Source organism: Nipponia nippon, unplaced genomic scaffold (genome assembly GCF_047370975.1).
Source record: "Nipponia nippon isolate SJK-2023a ecotype South Korea unplaced genomic scaffold, ASM4737097v1 scaffold_27, whole genome shotgun sequence".
NCBI lineage: Eukaryota > Metazoa > Chordata > Aves > Pelecaniformes > Threskiornithidae > Nipponia > Nipponia nippon.
Window position 1 is genome coordinate 1,142,214 of NW_028262344.1, and position 23,478 is coordinate 1,165,691.

At 52.9% G+C, this 23,478-nt stretch overlaps 1 protein-coding gene across 7 annotated transcripts in view; it reads left to right on the forward strand.

Annotated features, from left to right (window-relative positions):
- Positions 1-132: 132 nt before the first annotated feature.
- Positions 133-23,478, forward strand: part of PEBP4 (phosphatidylethanolamine binding protein 4) — an 81,693-nt gene continuing 58,347 nt past the window's right edge. For 2 of the 7 annotated variants that reach the window (XM_087762992.1, XM_087762996.1), the window contains exons 1-4: positions 1,312-1,453; positions 9,017-9,092; positions 9,977-10,122; positions 11,473-11,605. In XM_087762992.1, coding sequence (XP_087619118.1) covers positions 1,353-1,453; positions 9,017-9,092; positions 9,977-10,122; positions 11,473-11,605 — 456 coding nt within the window. In that variant the 5' untranslated portion in view covers positions 1,312-1,352. Of the gene's footprint in view, positions 290-1,311; positions 1,454-6,084; positions 6,221-9,016; positions 9,093-9,976; positions 10,123-11,472; positions 11,606-23,478 lie in introns of those variants that run through there. The other 5 variants (XM_087762994.1, XM_087762993.1, XM_087762995.1 and 2 more) reach the window with 5 other exon arrangements.

Below are 23,478 nucleotides of genomic sequence, written 5' to 3' on the forward strand. Positions count from 1 at the left end.
CCACTCGGAGCTGTTCAGCCCAGCTGCGGGTGCGCCGGTGGCACGGCACGCGCCGAGGCCCGCGCCTCCCCGCTCCCGAAAATCCCATTTCCCTACACTTCCAAAGTCATTCAGACTCATTCCTAAATGCTTCCCATATTGCAGCTGGAGAAAATTAACCTGGATGGAGGGATGGATGGGAAGTGTGAAGGAATATGTCAGAGCCATTGATTGCACCTAAATTCTGCAAATCACTTGCTATTTCTCCCGCAGTTCATGGAATAAAACACAGCAGAAGATGCCAGACAGGGTAAGAAATGGGGGGGAATCCTTTACCCACGAAAAAGCAAACACTCCCTGCAGCCTCAGGGCTTGGCAATGGCACTTCTGCACAGGTTGGAGGGTGCTTTTGGGAGCCACAAGCTGCGGGTCCCTCGCCGGGATGCTCCTTGCAGCTCATCAGGGATGCTGCCGGCGTGGTGCCGGTGAGGAGGAAGGCAGGTACCAGGGCAGGGGGGACTCGCGGCGACCAGAAGTGAGCAGGATGGGAATAGAAAGGGGAGGGTGAGCTTTGGATGAGCAGCGGTGAGTCAATGGGAACCAAGGGACCAGAGAAATGGCCACGGGCCACGGAAAGGAGAGGTGGTTCGAAGGGGTGACTCAGTGGGACCAGCTGGTGAGTCAATGGGAAAGGAGGGAGCTAATGGGCTGATGGGCAGCAGGTGTCTATTGGGCTTAAAAAGAGGCAGGAGGAGCCCCCCCAGGACTGAGCCAGTTCTGCTCAGGCTGCTCTTTTTGGAGGGACTGGAGCACCCCTGGAGAATGCTGTCTGCAGGTACTGATTTAGCTGGTAACAGGTGGGAACATGCTGCTCAGCACACGCATGGTGGTTTTGTTTTCTTTTTTTTTTTTTTTGCTGGTGCAGGTCTTGCCTCACCTTCTAATTGAGATGCTGTTATGCCCTGGGCACCTCTGCTGCTGTGTGTGGCTGGCACCTGGGGTTTACTCACACATGCAGTATGTTCTCACGGGAGGCAGAGCCATTTGCTCTGGCCCAAGCTGAGCTAAGCTAGAAAGGGAAGCCAGGGGGATTTTATGCCTAATTTTGTGGCAGGTACTAAAAAAAGCTCTTGTTTTGCTGGGGCACAGAGTGAGGAAGATGTTCCCCACCAAGAGCAATGCCTGGTTTGCTGCTGCTTGCTCTGTGCAACTCGGAGCATCCTGCAAATGGCCCTGATCTCTGCAAACAGCAGTGTTAGCTGTGTCCCAGCTGTGAGGCTCACCCTGGGGGGGTGCCAGCCCTTGCCTTTGCAAACTGCCCTCTGCTCAGCTCTGAGCCAGCTCCAGGGCTCAGCCCTGCCAAGGAGCCGGCCATGGGGCTGGGGCTCTGCCAGACCTGGCTGGGCACAGGCTCCCCTCTGCTGCTGGCTGCTCTGCTGCTGTGGGACTGGGGATACTGGTGGAGTAAAGAGGGGTAGGTGGAAAACTGGGGGGCTGGCTGTCCTGCTGTGTGTTGGGGTTGTCAGGCTGTTTTCTGTCTTCTTTTGCAGCTGGTTGGTTTGTTGGGGTGTAAGGGCAGGGGCTCTGTCAGCCCTGCCAGTGTCGGGGGAGCAGTAAATAGGGGTTACCTTGGGGTTCCCTTCAGAGCCAGGGTACTAAGGGTCTGGGAACAAATGCCTGGGAAGGGGGGAGCTGGAAAAAACCTTCTGGAAAAGGTACCCATGCTCAGGGGTTCCTCCCCCAACTGTGGGTATGTGTGGGAAGGACCCTTGCCTCCTTCCAGCCCCCAGACCAGCTTTGGGGGGGCCTGGGGCCACCCTCTGCATGGAGCCCTGATGGGGGCTCAGGGCTGCCTGGGAAAGCACCATAGCTGAGCTCATTAAACCTATATGAGCCCCCTGTGGCAGGCCAGTTAAACCCATTTAAGGAAGGGTTAAGCCAGTTTAGTGTAAATTGGTAGTCCATTGATGCGAAGGTTAATCTGGTATAAGTGCATTGACATTGGGGATTTGGAGTAATTTAACTCCCCGTTTTGTCTGTGCGACTTAACGAAGGGTCCAGCCTGTGCTCCCCTTCATCTCAGGCTGCAGAGAGCCATGGAAAGGGAGAAAAATAAACTGGGGACTGAAGAGCCACATGCAGGCTGAATCTGAAACGGTGCTATTTATAGACAGCCCTGCTCAGCTGGCCTAAATTCCACGTAGGTCCCCATGCCCGGCTGGCTGCAGGGAGCAGCAGGGTGGGCAGTGGGTGGGTGAAGCAGCTGGGTCCTGCCAGCCCGTTGCACCTTGATGGGGCAACTCCTGGGGCCAGGCTCAGCCCGAGCTGAGTCAGAGCAGAGGATGCTTCTTCCTCATCCCCAGCTCCTCATTAACCTGCTGCCCCAGGGCTTTCCCAGGAGCATCACCCAGCCTGGCTGGTGAGATGTCAAGGACCAGGAATGGGTGTTTGTTTATTTTCTTTGCTGTCATCCCTAAAGGGCTGTAATCACAATTAGGGCATCCATGAGGCACGGGGCAGAGACGCACCTTCTCACCAGGTTGCAGTGTCCAGGAGAAGGGGGGGAAAAAGTGAAAGTGCTGGGGTTGACCCCTCTGTAACCCAGTCCCTGTGCCGTACCCTGCCCACGCAGCATCCCTGGGGAGCATGGGTGGTAGGTTGAGCAGAGGCCACACCTGAGGGTTTCTCAATGCTTTACCTCCACGTTGCTGTTGCGTGTCAGTGTTTGCAGCAATGCTTAGTGGCTTCCCCTCTCTCCAGGAGTGGGGTGGGGGGTCCTTAATGCTGGAGCTTCAGGCTGGAATTTAAAGAGGAGCTGAGCAGCTCCCCAATGGGTTGCAGCAGCCTTTTGGCAAGTGTGTGAATGGAGGGGTGCACATGGGAGCTAATTGCATTAGGCAGCGTGCTGGTGAGCAATGGGCTTGGCTGCGTGTGTGCCAGCACCGCTGGGACCTGCCAAGCTGCAGAGCTGCTGGCGCTGAAGGAAAGACTCCTGCACAGCTCTGCGCCTGCCTTGTGACTGCGAAATGTATGCGCTTAATATAGGCCAAATGAAAACATTCTTCCCAAAATAGAAGACCTTCCCCGGAAAGAGCTGCAGCTCCGGCAGGAGCAGTCACAAGGTGCCTGCCGTGGCAGGGTGGGCTCTGGCAGGTGTGGTTGTGCAATGCTGCACACCAGCCTGCGAGCGTGCCACCGGCCAGCTCCTGGTGATGCCTGCTGCCAAGGTCACCTCCCCCAGGCTCTGCTCCTGAAGCTGCTGTGCGTGCTGCAGCTGCTCATAACCCTTCCCAAAATGTGCCAGCCAGATCCGAGGTGCCAGATGCTGCTCTGGGAGAGGAGTTCATGGATGGGGCAAGCGCCTATGTGGTTTGGATGGGGTGTGGAGGTGTGTGGCCCCATCCCTGAGCCATGCAACATCATGGGTGAAGGTGCTGCTGTGCCTCATGCACGGTGCAGGCATGCCAGGGCGAGTGCTTGGGCTCAGGGCAGTGTTAGGAGCTGCAACATGTTCCTGCTTGTGGTGCTGCTGGAGCTGAGGTTTGGGAAGGTTTTTGGTTGTCAGGAGGAGGAGTGATCCCCTGTGTGCTGCCGCGCAGGGGTGGCTCTGCAGGCTGCTGCCAGGCTCAGGGGACTGCACCCAGCTATGTGCTTATTGCCTGGCAAATATTGAATATTCATCCTCTTCTGAGTGCTCCTGCGATGCCCAGCTAAGGCAGAGGGAGTGGAGCTGGTGCTTGAGGGCCTCTTGGCTGCTACGGAAGGCTTTGGGGGCTCACAGCAGCCCTGGGTCTGCTCCGGTGCTTGGTTTGTGCTGCGCTGCATCTTCTGCTGTTGGGATGCAAGTGCGGGAGCCTGCAAAGTGCTAGCAACTTCAAAGGGCAAAAAGCATTGTGCATCCCCTCCGTGATCCCATAGAGATTCCTGCTTGGAGGGTGCTGCAGGAGAAGGTGGATGCTGCAGATCCAAACCCCTTTTTGGGGCTCTGACTCTTCCCCCTCGGTCAATCAGGACTTTCTCCACTGCTGGTGACAGTGGCAGTGTTTAATCCAGCTTGACTGGACACAGCTGCCTGCTAGAAAATGGGGCAGGCAGGGGTGGGAGTTCAGACCTTGGGCTTTGGCAGGTGAAAAGAGAAAAGCCAAAAATCCTTCTCTGTTAATCTCTCAGGCTGCTCCATGGATCTGCACCCAGCATTTTGCAAAATGCAAAGCTCTGCTCTTTCAGTCTGCAGGCTCCTAGGGGTCTGCTCGGGGGGCTTTGCAAGGGGTGAATGCAACCACGTTGCTCTGTATTTTGCCTCAGCATCTTATTAAAGCTGTAGAGACCCAGAAATATGGGCTCGGCTATTGAACTCTTGCACTTGTACGATCTAGCTAGTGATACAATCTCTCCCCTGAGCAGTCCAGATTCATCTTATTCCACATGCAAGGGCTGGTGCTGCTGCTGGGCAGTCAGCTGAGGGAACCCTTGTTTTCTGCAGTGACAACCTGGGTCTTTAAGTCTTGATCCTTATGTGGCACTAGGCAGACCCAGGAAAACTGGAGACCACCTGAGCCAAATAAAGCTATTGTGTCCCCTAAATCCACTGAACTCTTCCCAGAACCTTAAAAATCTCCAAGAAGGAGAGCTGGCCCCACAAATCAGTGCAGATGCAAATTTATGCTGTGTTCTGGGATAAGTGCTTTTTTTTAATTCAAAAGCTCTTGCTCTGCAAATTGACTGGGGCAAGGTGATGATGACCTTGTGGTCATTCAGTTGAAGCCAGGAATAAAATTGTTAGCCATGCAAAGAGGGAAATGTGAGGACAGCCTATGAAGAGGTGAGATAAGAGGCACAGTGTGGCCAGGGCATGGCTGGAGGTGCAGGTTATGAATGGGGAGAGAGGATGTGGGTTTTTTTGTTTCCTTTGCTGATTGCTATGGAAAAAATATCTGAAAAATGGCTTCCTGCACAACAAAGATTGAGGGGATTCCCCTGGCTGCTGAGGCCCTGCCAAGTCCTTTGCTTCCTACAGTCTTGCTGGTGGATATCAACAAATATTTTTCAGCTGTTGTTCAGACTGTAGGAATTGGTTTCTATGTTTCTTGGGTGCTTTGCTCGCAGGACCTTCTGCAGCACCTCCTGTGGGGAAACTGAGGCAGAGAGGAGCCCAAATCAGAGGGAAATGCTGCACCTTGAAGGAAGAGCTGAGGTCTTTCTGCAGCAGCTGGACTGGATGAATGCTTGGGGATCTCGGGAGTGCAAGGAGCACATTTATTGCCCAGAAATGCCTTTGCTCATGCAATGCAAAAGAAATCCTTGGTTTCTCGAGCGTTAAAACAAAGCAACTGTCTGTCTTGGCTGTGTGACAAGAAAGGGTTAGAGTTTCTAATGGACTTGTGTGTTATGACTCTGAAGCTGAAAAACTGGGAGAGGAAAAAAACCACAGTGCCAGGCTTCTTGTGTTGTGGGGCTGGGGAAGCTGAAGCCCAGGGATGCCTCCCTGCTCTGCCCCTGTAGGCAATTAATGGCCGGGGAGAGCCCAGGTAGCTTAATGAAATGGGATGGAGGTAAACTTAGATTCCGTGAAATAAAACAGCTTTTTATGGCGAGGGGGCTTAGTGCTGGGTGAAGTCAGAAGTGCTGAAGTGGATTATAAATGGCACTGGTTAATATTAAAAGTACCATCAGCAGGAAGCCAGCAGCTTGTGTAGGAAATTCCAAAGCTTGCACACAATATGTTTCTGGCCTGTGTCTCTTATGAACATTTATGGGGAAATTCTGACCTGGAAACACTTTTTTGCATTAAAGCACAGCATTAAGTAAACAAACTGCACCAGAACTGGAGGTTTTACAAGCATGTGGAAGCTTTGAGAGCCTGTCACATTCAGCTGATGTCCACGGGGTTCCTTGAAATACTTTGATTTTTGGTTGAGCTGTGTCCTGATGCTCTCAGTGCTCCCTGGCAAATATTTTGGGACCTTGGTAGCAGCTTGTGGGGCTATGGGAGAGTGTCAAGAAGTGGGTTGCAAAGATGTGATGTGCTGGGTCAGGGGGCTCAGCAGCACCTGAGATGGGCTGCTGCCTCCTCTGCAACAAGCCACCTTTTCCTTTCCTCTGCAGGCACCTGTTTTGTGGTCCTGTGGATCAGCTGGTGTGTGCAACTTGGCTCCTGACACGGGTGCTTTGGCTTTCACATGTGCTTTGTTGCAGTTGTTAAAGCAAGCCACAGACTTCTCCTTTCCTTCCCACACTTAAGGTAGTTTCCTTTTAAGAGCCTTTTCATCTCTAATATTAATAGAAAAATGATGATTTCCTTACCTAGTCTTAGCTTTGCCAACTGTGAAAGGCTTTTTAGTAGCTTTTGGACCTGACTTGTTTTGCTGGAAATATATATATTGCATTTGTATCTCCTCCCAGTGAACTGAAGTGATGGTGGGACTGCAGCACGTGTGGGCAGCACTTTGCCTCCTTGGGTTTCACATCATTGCTTCTCTTACTGCTTAATCAAACAAATCTATCTAAAAGCCACTGGTTGGACTTGGTACCTTTGAAAGCTTTATTTTTCTTTCCAAATATTGGTTCCTGCTGGAAGTTAGGAACCTGCTGGTCCTGTGACCCAGGGCTGTGTGAGGATGGGGCATGGGGAAAGGCAGCAAGTGCAGCTTGCATGGCTCTGTGCTGGGGCTGTTTCAAGCCATCCTCTAACTGAACAGTGGCTTAAAAGCAATTCCTCCCTCTCCTTCTGCTGGGATTCAAAGGAAAGGGAGAGAGGCCAGGGCAAGCTGAGGGGTTACATGTGTGGAGATGCAGTACATAGTCTGAGCGTGGTTAAACCCGTGGGTCATGTTTGCTGGCCAGCAAGGCAGACCTGTGCCTGATCTGTACAGAAATGATAAAACTGAAATGCAGGAGGGGTTTTACAGTAGTGTTTTCAATAATGGCTTTGCAAAAAAAGCGTGAAGTATCTGTTGGTAAGTGGAGGGCAGTATCTTATTCTTGAGTGCAGGGAAAATCCTGAATGAAAATACCTTTCCCAGCTCTGAGCTGCATAGCCACAGCACTGTGCCGGAGCCTTCCCAGCAGCTGGAAAGACAAGATTCCAGCAGTCCTGCACCGCTTAGTCAGGAGAGGCAGTATGCAAACACACCGGGGTTGCTGGGAGAGGAGGCTGGCTCATGCTCCGTACCTGGCTTGACACCACTGGATGTGTGTTTTCCCATGGGAGGATCCCTCTCTGGAGGAGAGGCCGCTCTGTGCGGGCTCTCAGGCATGTGGTTTATTGGTTTGCCCCAGCTGCGAGAGCTCTGGGCGCAGGCAGACTGGAGGAGATGGATGCTGGTGGAAACTACCCATGCCCTGTGTGGGTTTGCCAGGCTGGGAGTATTTATGCAGGCAGGGTTGTGTTGGGGCAGGTGTGTCTATGGCCTGGCAGCAAAGCCAGCAGCACTGAGTCACCCTGTCCTGTGCATGTGCCTAAAAAGCAAATAATCCGGTGGCTTTGTGCCCCGCAAGAACCCATCTGACCTTGCAGGAGGATGGCACAGGAGCTGGTGTCTGGTTCTGGTAGCATGGCTTTCCCGTGGGTTTTACTTGCTGGTGATGTGGGTTTGCTGCACAGGCTTCCCACTGCCTTTGCAACTCCGTCTCCTGAGCAGGAGAAATAGGATCTTTGTAATTACTCTGCAAATAGCTTTCGGAGAGAAAGCCATAGTTCATCTTACACAGGATGCTGCAAGAGATTGTTGCTCCCATGGGTTTTTCTTCCCGAGCATCCCTGGGGGATCCCTCTGCACCTTGCCTGTTGGCAAACCCTTTTTGTGACAATCCTCTTGGGAAGCCTCCAGATGGAAGTGGCTGATATTGCCTCTGTGTGAAGGGCTTCTCTCTACCTCTAGGCTTAAAATAAAGTAAAATACCCCTCTTTGGCTTGTTCAGGCTTCCTCCTGTCTCTGGCTTTTGCCGGTATTTGGGTAACCTCTGCAAAGTTGCTGCAGGAACCAACTGGAGCTGGTTACTGCAAAGTACTGATGCTCCTCTGCTACCCTGGGGCAGACCTGGGGGTCTGAGCTGCCAGGGCCGCAGCAATGCAAGCCTTGTGCCAGCTTTGCTCTTTTCATGCTTAAATAAACAGCAAAATGGGTTGGGTTTACCATGGTGAGAGTCGCTTTGGCAGGCAGAGTCCCTTGGCCATGTCTACAGCTCTCCTGGTGTCCGAGTCTGTGTGTCTGTCCTGGTTAAAGCCACTGTCCTGCCACCCTCTTGCCAAGCTGTCAGCTTTCCAAGGCAAGTCCTGCTTTTCTAAGAAATCCACTTTTTTGTGGTGGGCAGTCTCTGGGCAGCTGTAGTGATTAACAGTCCTTGGGCACACCTTGCCTAGGGCTGTGATCCCCTGCGTGGCTCCCCTGGGACCCCGGGTTATCAACCCCCCTGGCTTGCGATGCCGTGTGAGGATGTAAATCCCATTTTGGTGATCCTGACTCATGCAAACCAGTGCTCCTGACTCTGATGGGAAAAGCATTACTCACGTGAGCCTGTTTGCAGGATCAGGGCTTTAATTGCAGGGTTTGCCCATCTCGTAGTGTGGGAACTGGAGCCATTACCCCCCTAAACCTCCAGATCATTCCCAATACATTAATGTTTCTAATTAGTTAAGCCTGATGCCTTTTTCTCTCCATAATGACAGTGGCGCTAGTACTTACTCGTGTTCGCTCTGCGTGCCGGTACTTCATTATATAATGATACAGTGTGTGTTGTAATACCTATTCCCAACTGACTGTGGTTTTCTTGCATATGCCTCATCCAGAACTGATTAGGCAATGGAGAAGACAGGCTAGTGCAAATAAATGTTTGGGTCGCATCCTTTCTAATTAGCTGGGAAGCTATCGGGGGGGGGGTTAGGGCCAGGTGAGGACCCAGAGCTGGTGGTCAGTTGCAGGTTGCTGTGGGATGGGTGGGATGAAAACCCATCGCCTGTTTTCATGCTCCTTTAGGGGATGAGCTGCCCCTTTGCCTGGGCTGTTTCATTCCCAGTTCCTTCTTCCCTTCCTTCCAGGGAAACCATCTCCGTGGCAACCTCAAACCTCCAGGCTCTGCCTCGGAGCTGCTCGCCCATTCCCAGGACCCGGTGGGTAAGTGCCTCGGCAGGGCTGGCCGTGGTGGCCCTGGCCACCGGCTTCACTAGCCTGCTGCAGGCACCTCAGTGCAGCCCAGGGAGGCGAGGGCTGGCGTCGGGCTTGGCAGGGCTGTGGGTATATAAACCTCATACCCCGGCTCCTCTCATCCTTGGGGGTGAGGAGACTTAAAAATGGGTGGCCAGGGCTGTCCTTGTGCGGGAAAAGCTCTGCCCTGGCTCTGGATGGGGTGCCTGGGTTCAAGGTGACCCCTTGTGCTGCTCCCATGAAGGTGCTCTGCTTGGGGTCAGGGATGTGTCTGTGTGTAAAGCTGGTCGTGCATCCATCAGTAATGGTCTTGGTTAGACCATGACCAAGCCTGATACTGATTTTTCGTCTCTTCCATCATGTTAGTTGTAGGGAGAGCAGCAGGGCCAGCACCCGGTGACAGGGACTCTGTCCCCTCTCAGTACTGCCTGGGCTTGGAGTGCAGTGACATGGTGATCACCACGGAGGTGATCATCGCTGTGCTGGGCTGCCCAGCTTGTGAGGTCATACGTGCCCATCTCTGGTGCCATGCAGGAGGGTGGTGATGTGCCTGCCTTGTAGGTGGGCAGAAATGGGTCCTGGGAGATGTGGGGTCTTGCTGAAAGCCTGCTGGGGCCTCAGTGTTTCCCAGCACAGGGCAGCAGCAGGAAACACAATTCCTCTCTGGCATAATTGGGATTAATGATGTGGAAGGGGGGCAGGAAATATGTGTAAGGATGAGTGTGCTTTGCCTGGAGCTGGTTCCTGGGGAGGCTGAGCCAGAGCATGGTGGTGGGGATGCTGTGGCTGCTAGTGGGTGCTGGGTCACCGCTCTGCCTGTGGGACTGACCCTCTCTGGCCCTCGGTCCCTGCAGGGCAGGATGAAGCTGCTGGGTGCTGTGTTGCTGGCTGCTGGCCTGCTCGGCACTGCTGCCCGGGGGGAGCAGCCCCCCTGGCCGGAGGAGCCTTCGCGGACCTGCTTCTTCCAGACGCTCAGCAGCACGGACAGCGAGTTCTGCAGGTGAGACTCCCTGTTGTCTCCTTTCCAAACTGCACCGGCCCTGGGCATCCAGTCATGCACTGCCCTTGCATGTCACCTCCTGGGACAGTTAATTCCAGTATCCCCTTTGCCAGGGCTATAAATATTGGTTGCTTTCTTCCTTTTGCCAGGAATCTGGGCCAGAGCGAAGCAGAGCAGTGCCCGCTGCGCTGTGTGGCTCTTGTTTTATGCAAGCCGAGATCTTAGTGTCTCCGGTCACCTCGAGTTGTTCCTTGGTCCATTTTGCAGAGGTTTTAAAGCGCCTTACAGCACAGAGATGACAAATGTTTTCTGCAGAAAGTTTCAGAGGAAGGAAGAGCAGCCCCTGAGTGCACCCCGTTATCAAGTGTTTCGATGCTGAACGCCCTTGGCTTAAACTCTTCTTGTCTGTGGGTCGCCGTAGATGGGAGGCAGGGCTGGGTGAGCAGCGGCACGCGTGTGCCCCTTGCCTTTGGGGGGTTCTTCATATCCCATGTTACTGGGAGCTTCTGCATCAAAAACGTCCTTTCTGCTCCCTGTCAGCTAACCAAAATGCTCTCTAAATATGAGCAACTTAAGCTTCTAGATTGAGGCAAGTGGAGATTTCACTTGGCCCCAGGTTCCTCCCACAAACCATGAGCGAAAGCACCTGGCTTTGAACTCTCAGCCTCCTTTGTGCTGCTGTGGGTGTTTGCTCAGAGCCTCTGGGGCTGCAGGGTTTAAGGGCCCCTCCTGCAAGGCTCACGTTGGTGGCAGCTGATCTTCGGGGTGGCCTTGGGACTCGCTATCCATGCGCTGCAGTGACCTGATGGCTTGCTCCAGCGGCCCCTTTCTGTGTTAGATAATGCAGAAGGGGAAAGCACTTTGTGCAGAAGTTGGAGCTGGAGATACCTAACCTGTCATTGCTCTATTGGTGCTCAAAACACAGGGGAGGCTTGTCCCTGCTTCCATATTGCAAGTGGGAGAAGGAGGCTCAGAGCTCAAACAGCTTCTGAGGCCAAGGGGGAGTGAAGGGTAGCTTTGCTCCCCATCTCCAAGCCTTGGATTAACCCATATGGGCCATGATTTTAAAGACTATGGAAAATACTGGGAACAACCTAAGGTGTACTGAGCCATAATGAATGTTTAAAGTCTTGCTGCTGCCTGGGAGAGGGAGCAGACCCCATGGATATAGCATAACAGCATGGGAGGGCGCTTATCCTGGTGCACAAGGTGTCCAGCACCTTGGGTGACAGCAGGTTGGATCCTGCATCTCCCACCCAGCACTGCAGCTCAAGCCTGGCTGGCAAGTGGCACTAATTCCCATCCCCTGCATGGTGTGGTCTCACCCTACATCTCTCTTTCTCTCCCCAGAGGGGATTTAGAAATTATCTACCCGGAGCTGGGCGATGTGGGCTGCACATACATCCCCAAGTGCCACCAGTACCGGCGGCGGATCAGCAGGGAGTGGGGCAGCCCCCGTGTTCGGTACCCCCAGGCTGAGAAGGTGAGTCCTGAGTCGTGTTGCTTGTGGGCAGCTGCTCTGTGCTTCTCTGTTAATTAAAGGCGTAGCCAGATCATGGGGGAGGAATTCACTGGGAAAGGATTGCTTACATACATGTGTACTTTGAGCCTGGCTGTGGCACCTGAGCTGGGCAGGCAGGGACACCCGCTGCCTGTGCTTTGGGTGCTGGGAGCGGCCCGGGAGCTGTTCACCCTGTGTTGTGCACAGCTTTGCACTGCTGTCCTGCGGCCGAAGCGCTGTTGGCTGCTCGGCTTCTGCTTATTAAACTTGTGCCTGAAATCAGGGTGACTTTCTAAGCTTTGCCCTGTGTTTCCCCATTGCTTTAGGGTTTTGGTTTGAGGCTTGGCTGTTGGTAAAATTAAACTAATTTGTTTTTTGCTACACTGTAGCAAAATTTTGCACGCATGGATTTTTTTTTGCAATTGCTTGTAAACTTTTTAAAGCAAACATACGCTTTGCCTGGGTGTTTACATCCCTTGCTGGTGCATGTGTGAGGGTGTCTGCCTGCAGACACCGGCTTAATTAATCTCCCCCGGGCCGTGCAGGAGCTGTAGGGTTTGTAACGGGGGGTCAGCGTGTGCTGGCGGTGCCCGGGAACGGGGGGACGGGGACCCCCGTCGCTGCTGGGGGCCCCCCGCCGCCGCTGTTCCCCGCCGCCGCCGCCAGGTGGCAGCATTGAACTTCCCGAGCCCCCGCGATGCCGGGCACTGGGAGGACTGGGAGCACTGGGAGCCGCTGGGTCCCCTCCTGGCTGCTGCAGCCTTGCTGGAGGGTGCCCTGGGCAGGGGAGGAGAAGGAGGACAAGCGCGCTGTTGTGCTGGTTTTTACTGGGTGGCATCCTGCACCCTCAGTGGCCCATGGCAACCTGTCCGGCTTGGGGACTGCAGCCGGTGGCAGGGTGCGCTGGCCTCTGCTGGCAGAGGAGACCTTGTCCCCAAATCCACAGTGCAATTCCTCGTCGGCACCCTGATAACCGCCATGTGTGGTTTCCCCATCATTAGCTCCAACCCCGGCAGCTGCAGACGCTTCTGCTGTAGCTAATAAGGGAGAAACTCGGCTCTTGTGCATCTTGGCTTTACCGTGAAGTGTTAAGAATCAGTTTTTCTGCCTGCTTCATTGCCGTCTGGAAAGTCTCTTCCCCCTGTTGATCACATGGTTTGAAGTATAACTTTCCCTTAAAGATGTTTGAGTCTTCCAAAAAAAATCATCTTCCCTGGCAGAGGATGCTGTATGTGAAACCATCCATCACTTGTGCGTTGCTTTCCAGTAGTTCGAAGTTTCCCAGGGATGTAGGCAGTTGCTTTTCTTTTGTATTTTTTGTCCTGGAAAGCAAACTACGGCAGGGAGAAGGGAAGGGACTGGGCTGTGGTGATGCAGGTGGCTGCTGCTCTGTCCAGTAAATGATGCTGTGGGAGGATTTGGGGGACAAGCGGAGCCGGACCCTTGGCTGGCTGTGCCGGGGGGGATGCAGGCTTTGCATTTGTGAACCTGCCCAGGCTGGGCTTGGGAGCTGGCTGCATGTGTCACTTGTGGATATTTATTTTGGGATGGGATGCCAGCTGTGGCACCGGGGGGTGGGCAGGTCCCCAGGGGGCCGGCGGCTCCCGCTGGCATCGGGACTGGCTGATGGCTCGTCTCCGCTGGTGGATTTGGCACCGATTCCTTCCAAGACAACTCAGCACATCTTGCGCTGAGGCGGCATCTGAGGACATGGGCCCCGCTGCTTCCCTTGGTTTGCATTCGTTCTCTCCTCTGGCCTTAGCCAGAAACCCATCCCCAGCTCCGCGCAGCTGGGAGCCTTCCAGCTTTTGCAGGGTGCCAACTGGGAGTTTAATTTTGGGCAAGGGGTTGGATGGCCTTAAATTGGTTGTGGAGAACTGACTCTGAATTGCTTTATGCTTTCTCTATAGGAATATATATTTTTCTTACTCCTGAACCCGTAAGGATGCTTTGGGAAAACCTTTTTCTACAAAAAAATCACCCTAAAGCAAGTGGGACAGGAGATGCCTCATCCTGTGCTAGGGCCGAGGCGTGCACAGGCGACAGGGTTGCTTTTTATGGTTTACGATGGGATTTCTAAGGTTGGGAAACTTGATTTTTTTTTTAATTGCCAAGTGAGACTGGGAAACCTCACTTTGCTAAAGTTATCTCCATCTATACGCGATGCTTCTCAGCACGGCGTGGTGCTATGGCCCTGCCGAGGCTCGGTGATCTCGTGGATGGAGCGGTGAGAAATGGGCTGGGTAAAGGGCTGGCTACGCTTTTTCCAGCAAACTCAGTGGCAGAAAAACTCGGGGTTTGAGTATGAAAACTTGTGTAGGAAGTGTCTGCTTTCTGTGGAACACTTCGTCTCTTCAAGAAAAACAACCACCAAAAAAGCCAAATGTGGAGTGTTTGTTTTTATCTCTGGAAATATTTATCAGTTTTCTGGGGGGAGGGAAATGGGACATTTCCCATCCTTGTTCCAGAGCTGGGTAATGGGTCTGGTGGGGGCCGTGTTTCACCCCGCCTGTGCTGAAGGCCTCTGCTCGCAGCCTTGATGTGCCTTGATGCTCCTTGGCGAAGGCGAAGTCAATGTGTTTGTGGGTGAAGGGTCTTCAGGTGGGGTGGCATCTTGCAAAGCTGAGCTTTGAGGGGCATCTACCACTGCTTGGCCTGAGGAATTTTAATACATCGTCTTAGGTGTGTTATAGGGTTTTCACATACTGGTGCATGTCCAGTTTAGACACCAGGGCATTGCAGCCTGGCAGCCAGCTGTATCAAACATCACTTTTGGGAAGTAAAAGACCTGTCTTTTGACTTCTTTTGGTACAACTAAGGCAGCTGATGCATCTGGCTGCTGTCTGTGAGCAGCACACTCGGGCAAAGGAATAAAAGATGCATTGCCAGATACAGGAGGCCAGTGACTGGTGGTTTGGGTACCCTGGAAACCCTTAAACTGCTGGGCACAGATATACAAACCTGCTGCATGCATGGCTTGGGTGTGTGGGATGTGTCTGTCCCACAGCCCTGTGCTGGGGCAGAGCAGCCACTTGGTCCCTCCTGGTGTTGCAGAGATCCGGGTGGGTGTGGGGTGCAGCCCTGTGATGCCGAGGATACTCGGTCCTTGCTAGGAGACCCCTCTGAGCAGCGGATAACTTGCTCTGCAGGCATCCCATGCAGCCTTTGGGTACTGCTGCAAAGATGTGACATGGAGCAAATACTGAACGCAGCCATTGAAGTATCTGTCAGCATCCTCCTGAAAACCCCGGCAGAGGAGCTGCTTTCCCAGGCCGAGGAGTGGAGAACATCTGGATAGATGGGAAATGCACCCTCCTTGTCCTGCCTCAATATTGCTTTGCTCAACCAAAAAATAAATTGGAAAAGAAAATTGGACATTGCATCAATTTGGGGCAAGTTTATAAATTCTGCAGCTAAGCAATCCCAATAGAAAATGATAGATCGCCAGCGAGCATGCAGCCCCTGCCGTGATGTATAGTCGCATTAGCTGAAATGCCGTGTTACATGATTCTGTTTTATTACCACTGTTGGTGGCAGACAGAAAAACAGATTACACTTGAGATCAAATCGATAGGAACTTTATTTACTGGCCTTTTAAAAACATATTTCTGCACTTTATAAAAACATACGGTAGATGCTATTGATAGAACTTGTCTGCTTGTTAAAAAGCAATTTACCCGCCGTGATGTTCTCAAGCTGCAGTTTACAGTACTACCTTTTACCTGCTCTTCCAGATTTGTTTTCATCGTGGGGTTTGACGACTTCCTTAGGGGTTTCTTTGGGCTGTGCTGTTGCTCCTTTAGGGTGCGGGGAAGGGGTAGGACTTGTTTGCTGGCCAAAGGGCCAGAGGTCTCAGAAATAAAGTGCTTTTCTTGGGGTTCCTACCCTAAACTGAACTTTTCTTAAACTGAAATTGTTTTTGCAAGAACCTTCTCCTGTCCAAGCCAGTCTGAGAAGACAACTTGTGCATCCATGAGCTAGAACTTCTTTCTGCAGCTGCGCAGATCACTGTGTTTTCTCTGCTCTTTCAAGAATTGTATGTTTTCATGGTACCTTATTTAAAACCGCTTCCATGGCAGAATGAGCTGGAGCTGAAAAGGCAGCTGGAAGAGCCCCCCAGCCATGCGAACCATGGGATGATGTCCTCGTGGGTTGCATCGGGCTTAATGCAGCAGTGGCTCCATGTGTTTTTGGTGCCTAAACCTGTAACCAGCACCCTGGGGTGCTGCTCTGAGGCTGGAGAGCCATGGCCGTGCCCTGCCATGGCTGTGCCCAGGGTGAAGGGCAGGAGAATGAGCCTCTCCTAGAGCTTGGGTCCTGCCTGGAGTCCATGGCAAAGTCCGCTTGCTGGTTATGTCCCATCCTTGGCCCTGACTCCTTCTTTTGTGAACACTTGGTGGCTGGGTTGGGAACAGTCCTGATTTATAAAGGTTTCTGTGCTCTAGGGTCTGAGGCCCATTATTTGGAAAATTACTTGTATGAGGAAATTCATTAGCTTTTAACAAAAGGAGGAGAAGGTCTGCTTAATCTCCTAATTGGGATGTGTTCTAGTTGTGTCAGGCAGTGATTTGCAGCTGGTGAAGAGGGGCCTTTTGGGCAGTGCTCAGGTTGAATTCAAGTCTCATTAAAGAAGATGGTTTTAAGCAGAAGATTCCTGACAGTTTGTGTATCCTTGCTGGCTCGGGAACCGTCTGGGGTTAAGGAGCCACCAGCGTGTTTCTCTCTCAATCCTGTCTGGGCTACTTAAAAATAACAATGGCCTAACATTCCTTCCTGATGCTGTCAGCTAGATTTTATGGGGATTAGCCCAAGCCCCTGGTGATGAACCCCTCCCTTTTGGCCCTGCTGGAGCTGATGCTGGTTTGGGTTCCCATGCCCTGGGACCATGCCATGGCATACCAGCATCCCCGACTTCAGAGGGCTGCCAGCCCCGCGGCTCCCCGGCGCCTGGGACCGTCCCGGCTTTGCAGCGGGTTCTGAGCAGAGGGGTTGGTGGCGAGGCCTGCGAGTTACCAAAGTGCCTCTTTGAGGGCTTAAGTGTGTGGGGTGTTAAAGCAAAAAAAAAATGTGTGTGTGCTGCAGGCTCTTCTGCGCTGCATCAGCCCTGTCCTCTGCTGACCCACTCCCAGGCAGGACCACGCAGGGTTTAGCGTGCTGCAAATGCCTCCGCTTCGGTGGAGGTTTGCATGGCAGAGCTCGTTCGGGATGCAATCCACCTCTGAGCAGAGCACTGCTTTGCTTTCTGTGCCTCTTGGGGAGCAGGAGCGCTTCCCAGGAGAGCATCCTTGACGGAAGACACTGTGGAAGTGTGGGGTGTTATTCCACGATGGGCCCTTGCCCCACCGGAGGGGACCGATGGGACAGCTGGTGCCACATGCGATGAGAGCCTCTTTCCATGAGCAATCTTGGCAGAAATGTCACTTCACATCTGTTTCATTACCTACATGTTTGCTGGACATTTAACCATCCTGGACAAATAATGTTCCCCTTTGGGCAGAAGGATGGGCTTCGGAGATGGCAAGAACCTATAGGTCATCAAGTCTGCTCTCCTCGTTGCTTACGTATCGGCACCCACACGTATACGGGACAGACACTTGTGCCTATTTCACAGCGAAATGTTTGAAGCAGCTGATGATTTTACTTTGATCCCTGTAAACACTATACAGTAATCAAAGTTTAAGCTGCTTTGGATGAAATAATTGCTTAACAATCATATAAGACAAAGTGATTCAACAAATGACAATTAGGACTTGTGATATACAGAACAGATGCATTCAGTGTACCATATTATAATGTGCTAATACAAGATTGACAGCACAATAATAGGAGAGAACAGCCACTCAGCCTATAATTCGAAACCAAATGTGAGGCTGTCCACAGAGCTCAAATCCTAACAGGCTGTAAAATTAGAGGTAAGAAGGCACAAGGTTCACAAAGACTCATTAGCAGGTTGGCTGTGAATTTTCAAGGCGGGGGGGTTGGAAATTTCCTGCTGGAGAATTACTTGCGATGCAAAGAGGTGGGGGAGAACCTCAACCTCCTCGTGTCTATACACTGGGAAGCGAGAAACCTGTGTCTCCCCGGTCTCAAACAGGCAGTAGCTGCTGCTGTTCTCCATTAACAGCCAGGTTTTGGAGCAGAGGGTTGCTCCTCTGCCGTGGCGGCATCCACGTCCTGGTGCCAGGGGATGGGATGCATCAGATAGCGTTACTGTACAGCACGGATACGTGAACCAGACAACGGTGTTAAGGACCAAATGAAATTAAGACTGATATGAACACGGAGGTCTAATGGGCGTTCCCCATGGGAGTTGGGCACTTCCCAAGCCCTAAATGATCCTGATGGGTGACAGGGGCACCCTTTAGCCCTGTCCGTGGCAATTAAGGCAGCTGGCTTGTGCTTGCTCTTCTCTTTGGGTAAATCAAGAGATGGGGACGTGTGCGGGAGTGGAGGCTGTCAATCTCTGATGCCCTGCGTGAGCGGGGAGCGCGTCGGCACGTGCCGAGGCAGGAGCTGGGGTCCATGCTCCCCAAACCCCGCCGTGGGCTGGGTGCACTGTGCGATGTGCTGCGCTCTCCTTCTGGAGCTGCTTTGGAGCCGAAATGATCAGAGGAGCTAATATTTTCAGCTCTGGTGACCAAACAGACTTCAGCTCATCTTGTACTTTACGGACACCATGCACTTATTCTGCTAACATAGAATTTTATCATATTTTATTATTAAATAAACATGCCAGAAAATATACTTTTTGTGTGGGGGGGAGGATGAAAAGGTTTGGTAATTAAAACTTCTATCCATCAACGCTTAACTCCAAGAGATAATTGTGTTGCTTCTGCAGATGTATACTTTGTGTTGAATCACCCAGTTTTGTGTTAAAATTGGAGCTGGCGCTCGTGTGCGTGCGGAGCCGGGACGTGCCGTGGGCTGTACGGGATCCCGGCGGGCACGTCCCGGGGAGTGCGTGATCGTGCAGCGGCCAAGGAGGCAGGAATTCAGCTTTTTGTCTCGGTGATGCCGGTTTTTTGTACGGGCAAGTCCCTGCCGTCACAGGGCACCTTTGTAACCGCTTTGGCTTTAACCTGTTAATCCGAAAGCTGCGGTGATGCGTCCGTTGGGTGGGTCTATTGTAAAGAAATAGAGATTTTTAATTTTTTTTTTCTTTTTTTAATAGCAAAGCTAAACAGCATTGTAGAAGCAGATGGATCTATTGAAAATAACCTAATTTCCCCCCCCACACACACACACACACTGTGTTTGGGATTTTCCCGGGATGCTCTGGGTGCCGGCCGCAGCCTGTGCCGTCCCATGATGCGTGCCGGCATGGGTGTTGGGTGCTCGGGGTTCAAAAGCCTTGGCTGGGGTGACACTGGAGAAAAGGCTGCAAAACTCAGCCCTCCCCTCGTCTGAACTCCCTACGCGTTTTATTTTCGAGGAGACCCTTAGGAATCGCTGCCCCCACAAAACGCGGAGCCAGATGCCAAAGCCCGTCTGGGCTTTCAAAGTCAGATTCAAGACCGTGGTCGATGGCAGATCAATGAGGCCCGAGGCGAGGTGTCACGCTTATCGCATCTCCTGCCGTCCCCAGGACCTGCTTTGACTTTTTCAAAAGAAATTAGTGGCGTTTTGGGTGGGCAGGAGGGTTTATAGCAGGAGGCAGGCTCCTCCCGATGCTCCTGGTGCTTGTGCCTTGAAACTTTAATTTGTGGGGTCTGAAATCATGTTTAATCAGGGGGGGTGAGCTGGCCACGGCTCCTCTGCACCCTCCCCAGCTCCTCTGTGTGCTGCTGGCACTGACTCCGTGGTGGGTTGGTACCCAGAGGGGAAAACATCCCTCCTGCTGCTGCTGTCCTGCTGCTCGTCAGCTGTAACGAGGAGCGAACCCAGCAAAGCCAGGCATGCTCCTGCTCCGCAGCTCCGGCCTTGGACCTTGTTGAGCTTGGGAAAGGCTCTGGACCCAGACTTGGCAGTGGGTTGGGTGTATTGGGGGGGGTCTCTGCTCCGTCACTCTGCCTGTTGCAGGCAGGTATTGCCCTCCCTGCTCTTTGCAGAGAGGCCTGGGTGCAGCTGGGCTCTTGTGGGTGAGTTGCTGAACACACGGATGAAAAAGCTGTGAAGTGCTGGGTGATGGTGGCTTTGATCCGGGAACAGGGGGAGAGCCAGGAGGAAAGTGCTGTACGGGAGAGGTATTTGCCCATAAAACACACCCTGACCCTGCTGCGCTGCTGGAGCCCTCCCATGGGACCACCCGAGCATCTCCCATCCCCTCTGCAGCATCTGGGAGGGCTCGAGCCTGCTCTGGGTTCAATTTTGGCACCAGAGGGTATTGATGGCCTTCAGCAGATCAAGGAGCAGCCCTTGCGAGGTCCCTTTTCCGCAGGGAAATCGGCTCTGTCCTGCTTTCCCACTCCGGCTGCGTTTCCCGAGCATCACCTCCCGCTCAGGACGGCATCCTGGGGAGCGCAGCCTCGCCGCTGGGCTCCGAGCCGGAGCAGCTGGAGAAGCCATCCCTGAGAGCCTTCCTCCTCTGCAGCATCTTCCCCGGTGCCTCGCCGCCAGCACAGGAGCCTTTTCCACGGATGAGTAATTCTTCCCAATTTGGGGGCTCCTTCCTGCGCTGTAACAACCCCGAGCTCGCCTGCTTCTTTCCAGCTGCCAATCTCCGGCAGAAATTTCCCCCTTTTCCCGGCGGAGGGGACGGGGGATCTCGGTTATACAAGCTGGGGTTGGGGTGACTATTTTGGATCCCTCCTTCCTGCCTCCAAATTGCAGCTTCGAATGTGACAAGTTACAAAACACTTGAGTCATTTCTCTCTCTCGCGCGCGCTGCCTTCCCCCCCGCAAGAAGCAGCTTGTTCGGGTTTGGGTTGTTTTATAGGGGAAAAAAAAAAATATATATATATATATAAATGGGGGGGGAAGGCGGCTCCTTGCCTTCCCCCAGCCCGGGCGGCTGCGTGCAGCCCACACGCAGGGTAACTCTGAACACTGTTTATGTAAGCTGCTCATGTTCTGCTGAGCTGCAGCGAGAGCTGTTGTCAATTCAGAGGAAAGCCCACGTCTGCCCACGTAGGATCTCCCAAGCAGGGTTGTGTAACGGGGAACCAGGGCGCCGCGCCGGGGGGCTGCCGTGACGGGGGGGCTCGGGAGATCCTTCTTGGGGGGGTATCTTGGATATCTGGGGGCAAAGGAGCGGAAAAAGTCTTGTGAAAAAGTCCTGTCTGCTTTGATGTGCTGCGGGGAGAGGAGGCGAGGTGCCTGCCGCTGCCTCTCCCGAGGGGTTTGGAGATGCTCGGGAGGTCCTGCTCCGGGCCGGCACTGCACGCGTGTCCATGCATCCGAGCGTGCACGGCCTGTTTTAAACTGAGTCATGGGGCGACTTCCAGCATCTCTGTTTCTTGGGGTCTTGGAAGCAAAGGGTTTTTTCTGGCAGATGAGATTCCGCGCCAGACTCAAGGAAAATCCTTGGGATGTCTCCAGAGCTCCTTGATGGAGCGGGTGGCCTGATCCCGAGCGTGCCCCCAGCTCGCGGGACTGGGACGCTGCGCTCTCCGAGAGGTGACCAAAGTCCTTATTTGCCACTGTCACCGGTGGGTTTGCACCAGTGGCCTTAATATCTGGGGGGTTGTATCCATCGCTACATAAAGGCTCCGCGTGCCCCTGTACGGGGAGGGGGCCGTGCATTATCATTTCAATGGTTCTTTACATAAATACCGAAGAATAAGAAAAGCTGGTGGCTTGTGTTGCTCCCAGCCTCTGAGAAACACTATCTCGGTTATCGGATTTGAGTTCTTTGCAGCATTACATTTTTATACATATTTATTCATGCAGAACAGAGGCGCCGAGCGAGTCGCCCTGCCACAGGGCTGCTGGGTGCACTGCTATACATAAGAATGCACCTTCATTTGCATCCTCACTACTTCTCCACCATTGAACTATGTGGGTTATTTTTATTCCTCCTCTGTATTTTTTTTTTCTAGGTGGGGAAAGGGGAGGAGGAAAAAAAACCCTCTAAGTTCACCTTTTTTTACTTCTATTAAAATTTCCCCTCCTGAATTTTTATAAGCCATAGAAATGAGGCACACGAGTGAGCTCCACCAGAGGGGAGAGACGAGGCCCGGGGATGAGGGGGAGGAAAGCGTTTTGGGGCAAAGAGTAAGTTTATAACTATTTTTCTCTTAACCGGAGCAGTTAGCTGCACTGCAAGCCATTCATCTTCTGATTTAATAACTCATTCTCCCTGCACGGAGATGGGGTATTATATTCGTGGATATTGCTTTTCTTGGTATCAAGTACCAAAGACGAATCCACGTTTTCTAATAAAATACATTTTCATTGTAATTGAAATAATCATTTTCTGCCTCTTGCTTTCCCCCTTAATTTTGGGTACTAGAGCTCTCCTTCCCCCAAGTCCCGCTTTCTGGCCTGATGTTTATTTATCTCCCTTCCCAAGTGACCGTTTCGGCGCTGGCAATACAAACTCTCTCGTTTTCTGCCGTCCCGGGGATGCTCGTGTGATGGGAGAGGTGCCGCCGTTTCCCTTGGGCTGCCTCTAATCAAGTAATAAATCAGATATTATATTATATTATATTATATTATATTATATTATATTATATTATATTATATTATATTATATTATATTATATTATATTATATTTTAGGTCTTTCTAACCTAAACAATTCTATGATTCTATATATAGCATATTTTGCATCCAGGGGGTCTCTCCTGTTGCAGTGACTGATGTGCAGCCGGGGTACCAAGGGGTACCAGCCAGCTCAGGGGCTTTTTGTGACTATTTCACCCTCGGTTGACACTTTATTAGCAGCAATTTATCCCCTGGAGCAAGCATTTCCCCGTGCAGCAGCTCGTGCCCAAGGTCCCTTCTCCCTCTGGGGTGCGATGAGTTTGCAGGGCCTCGAGGAAGGGGCAGGTCCCGGTGCGACGGGTGCATTTGTGGTCATGGAAGGTTTTCTGGGAGCAGAGGGAGCTCTCGGCTCGTGGCTCTGCCGCTTCCCGCGTCTCCTCGCCGGGGTTAATATCCTTAAACAAAACTTCTCCCTTTCATGTTCTCCTCGCCCGACTGTCTCTTAACTAATCATTTGATCTCAGCATCTCTGTGAGAAGGTTCAGAGCCTGATCAGAAATTAACGGGAAGGAGGAATTAAGCAGCGGATCAAAGTGGCTGCGTCGCGGGCTGCGGTTCGGGGCTGAAAGCAGGGGTGGCCGGCGGGGCAACGCGTGTCGTGATGGCGGGGGGGACACGGGGGACACTCGGGGACAGCAGCTCTTCATGCTCTTGGTTCGGCACAGCCCCGGTGCTGCAGCAGGGAAGCAGCAAACTGCAATCCTCATGCAAAGGGTCTTTGCACCCCTGCAAGCGGCCATCACCCTCACGCCGGGCCTGGTGTCGGTGCACCGAGGGGTTTGTAGCCATCTCCGGAGGTTTCCCCACGTTTGAGGATGCTGCAGGCAGCCGTGCTCCCCGCAGCGCCGGAGCCCACGTACGTGCGACAGGAATTCCCTCATTAAACAAATATTTGGCGAGTGGGAGGGAGGAGGAGAGGCGGCAGTGCTGCCGAGCCCCCCGCGATGCTGCAGCCCCCCGTGATGCTGCCCGGCCCCTTCCCAGGCAAACGGCAGCTGGGAGGGAGGACGATGCCAGAGCAAAATGAACCTGGGGCTGGGGGGCACGGCATTGCAGCCACCAGATTTGTAAAAGCAGAGCTTTTCCTCTACTAAAACTCTTGTCATTCTTACTCTGTTGTGTGGACTCGGCTGCTTTTTTGGGGGCGATGAGCCAGGGTGGGAGCGGGGAGCGCACGCTGGCCCCGTGGATCGGGATTTGGTTGCTGCTCGG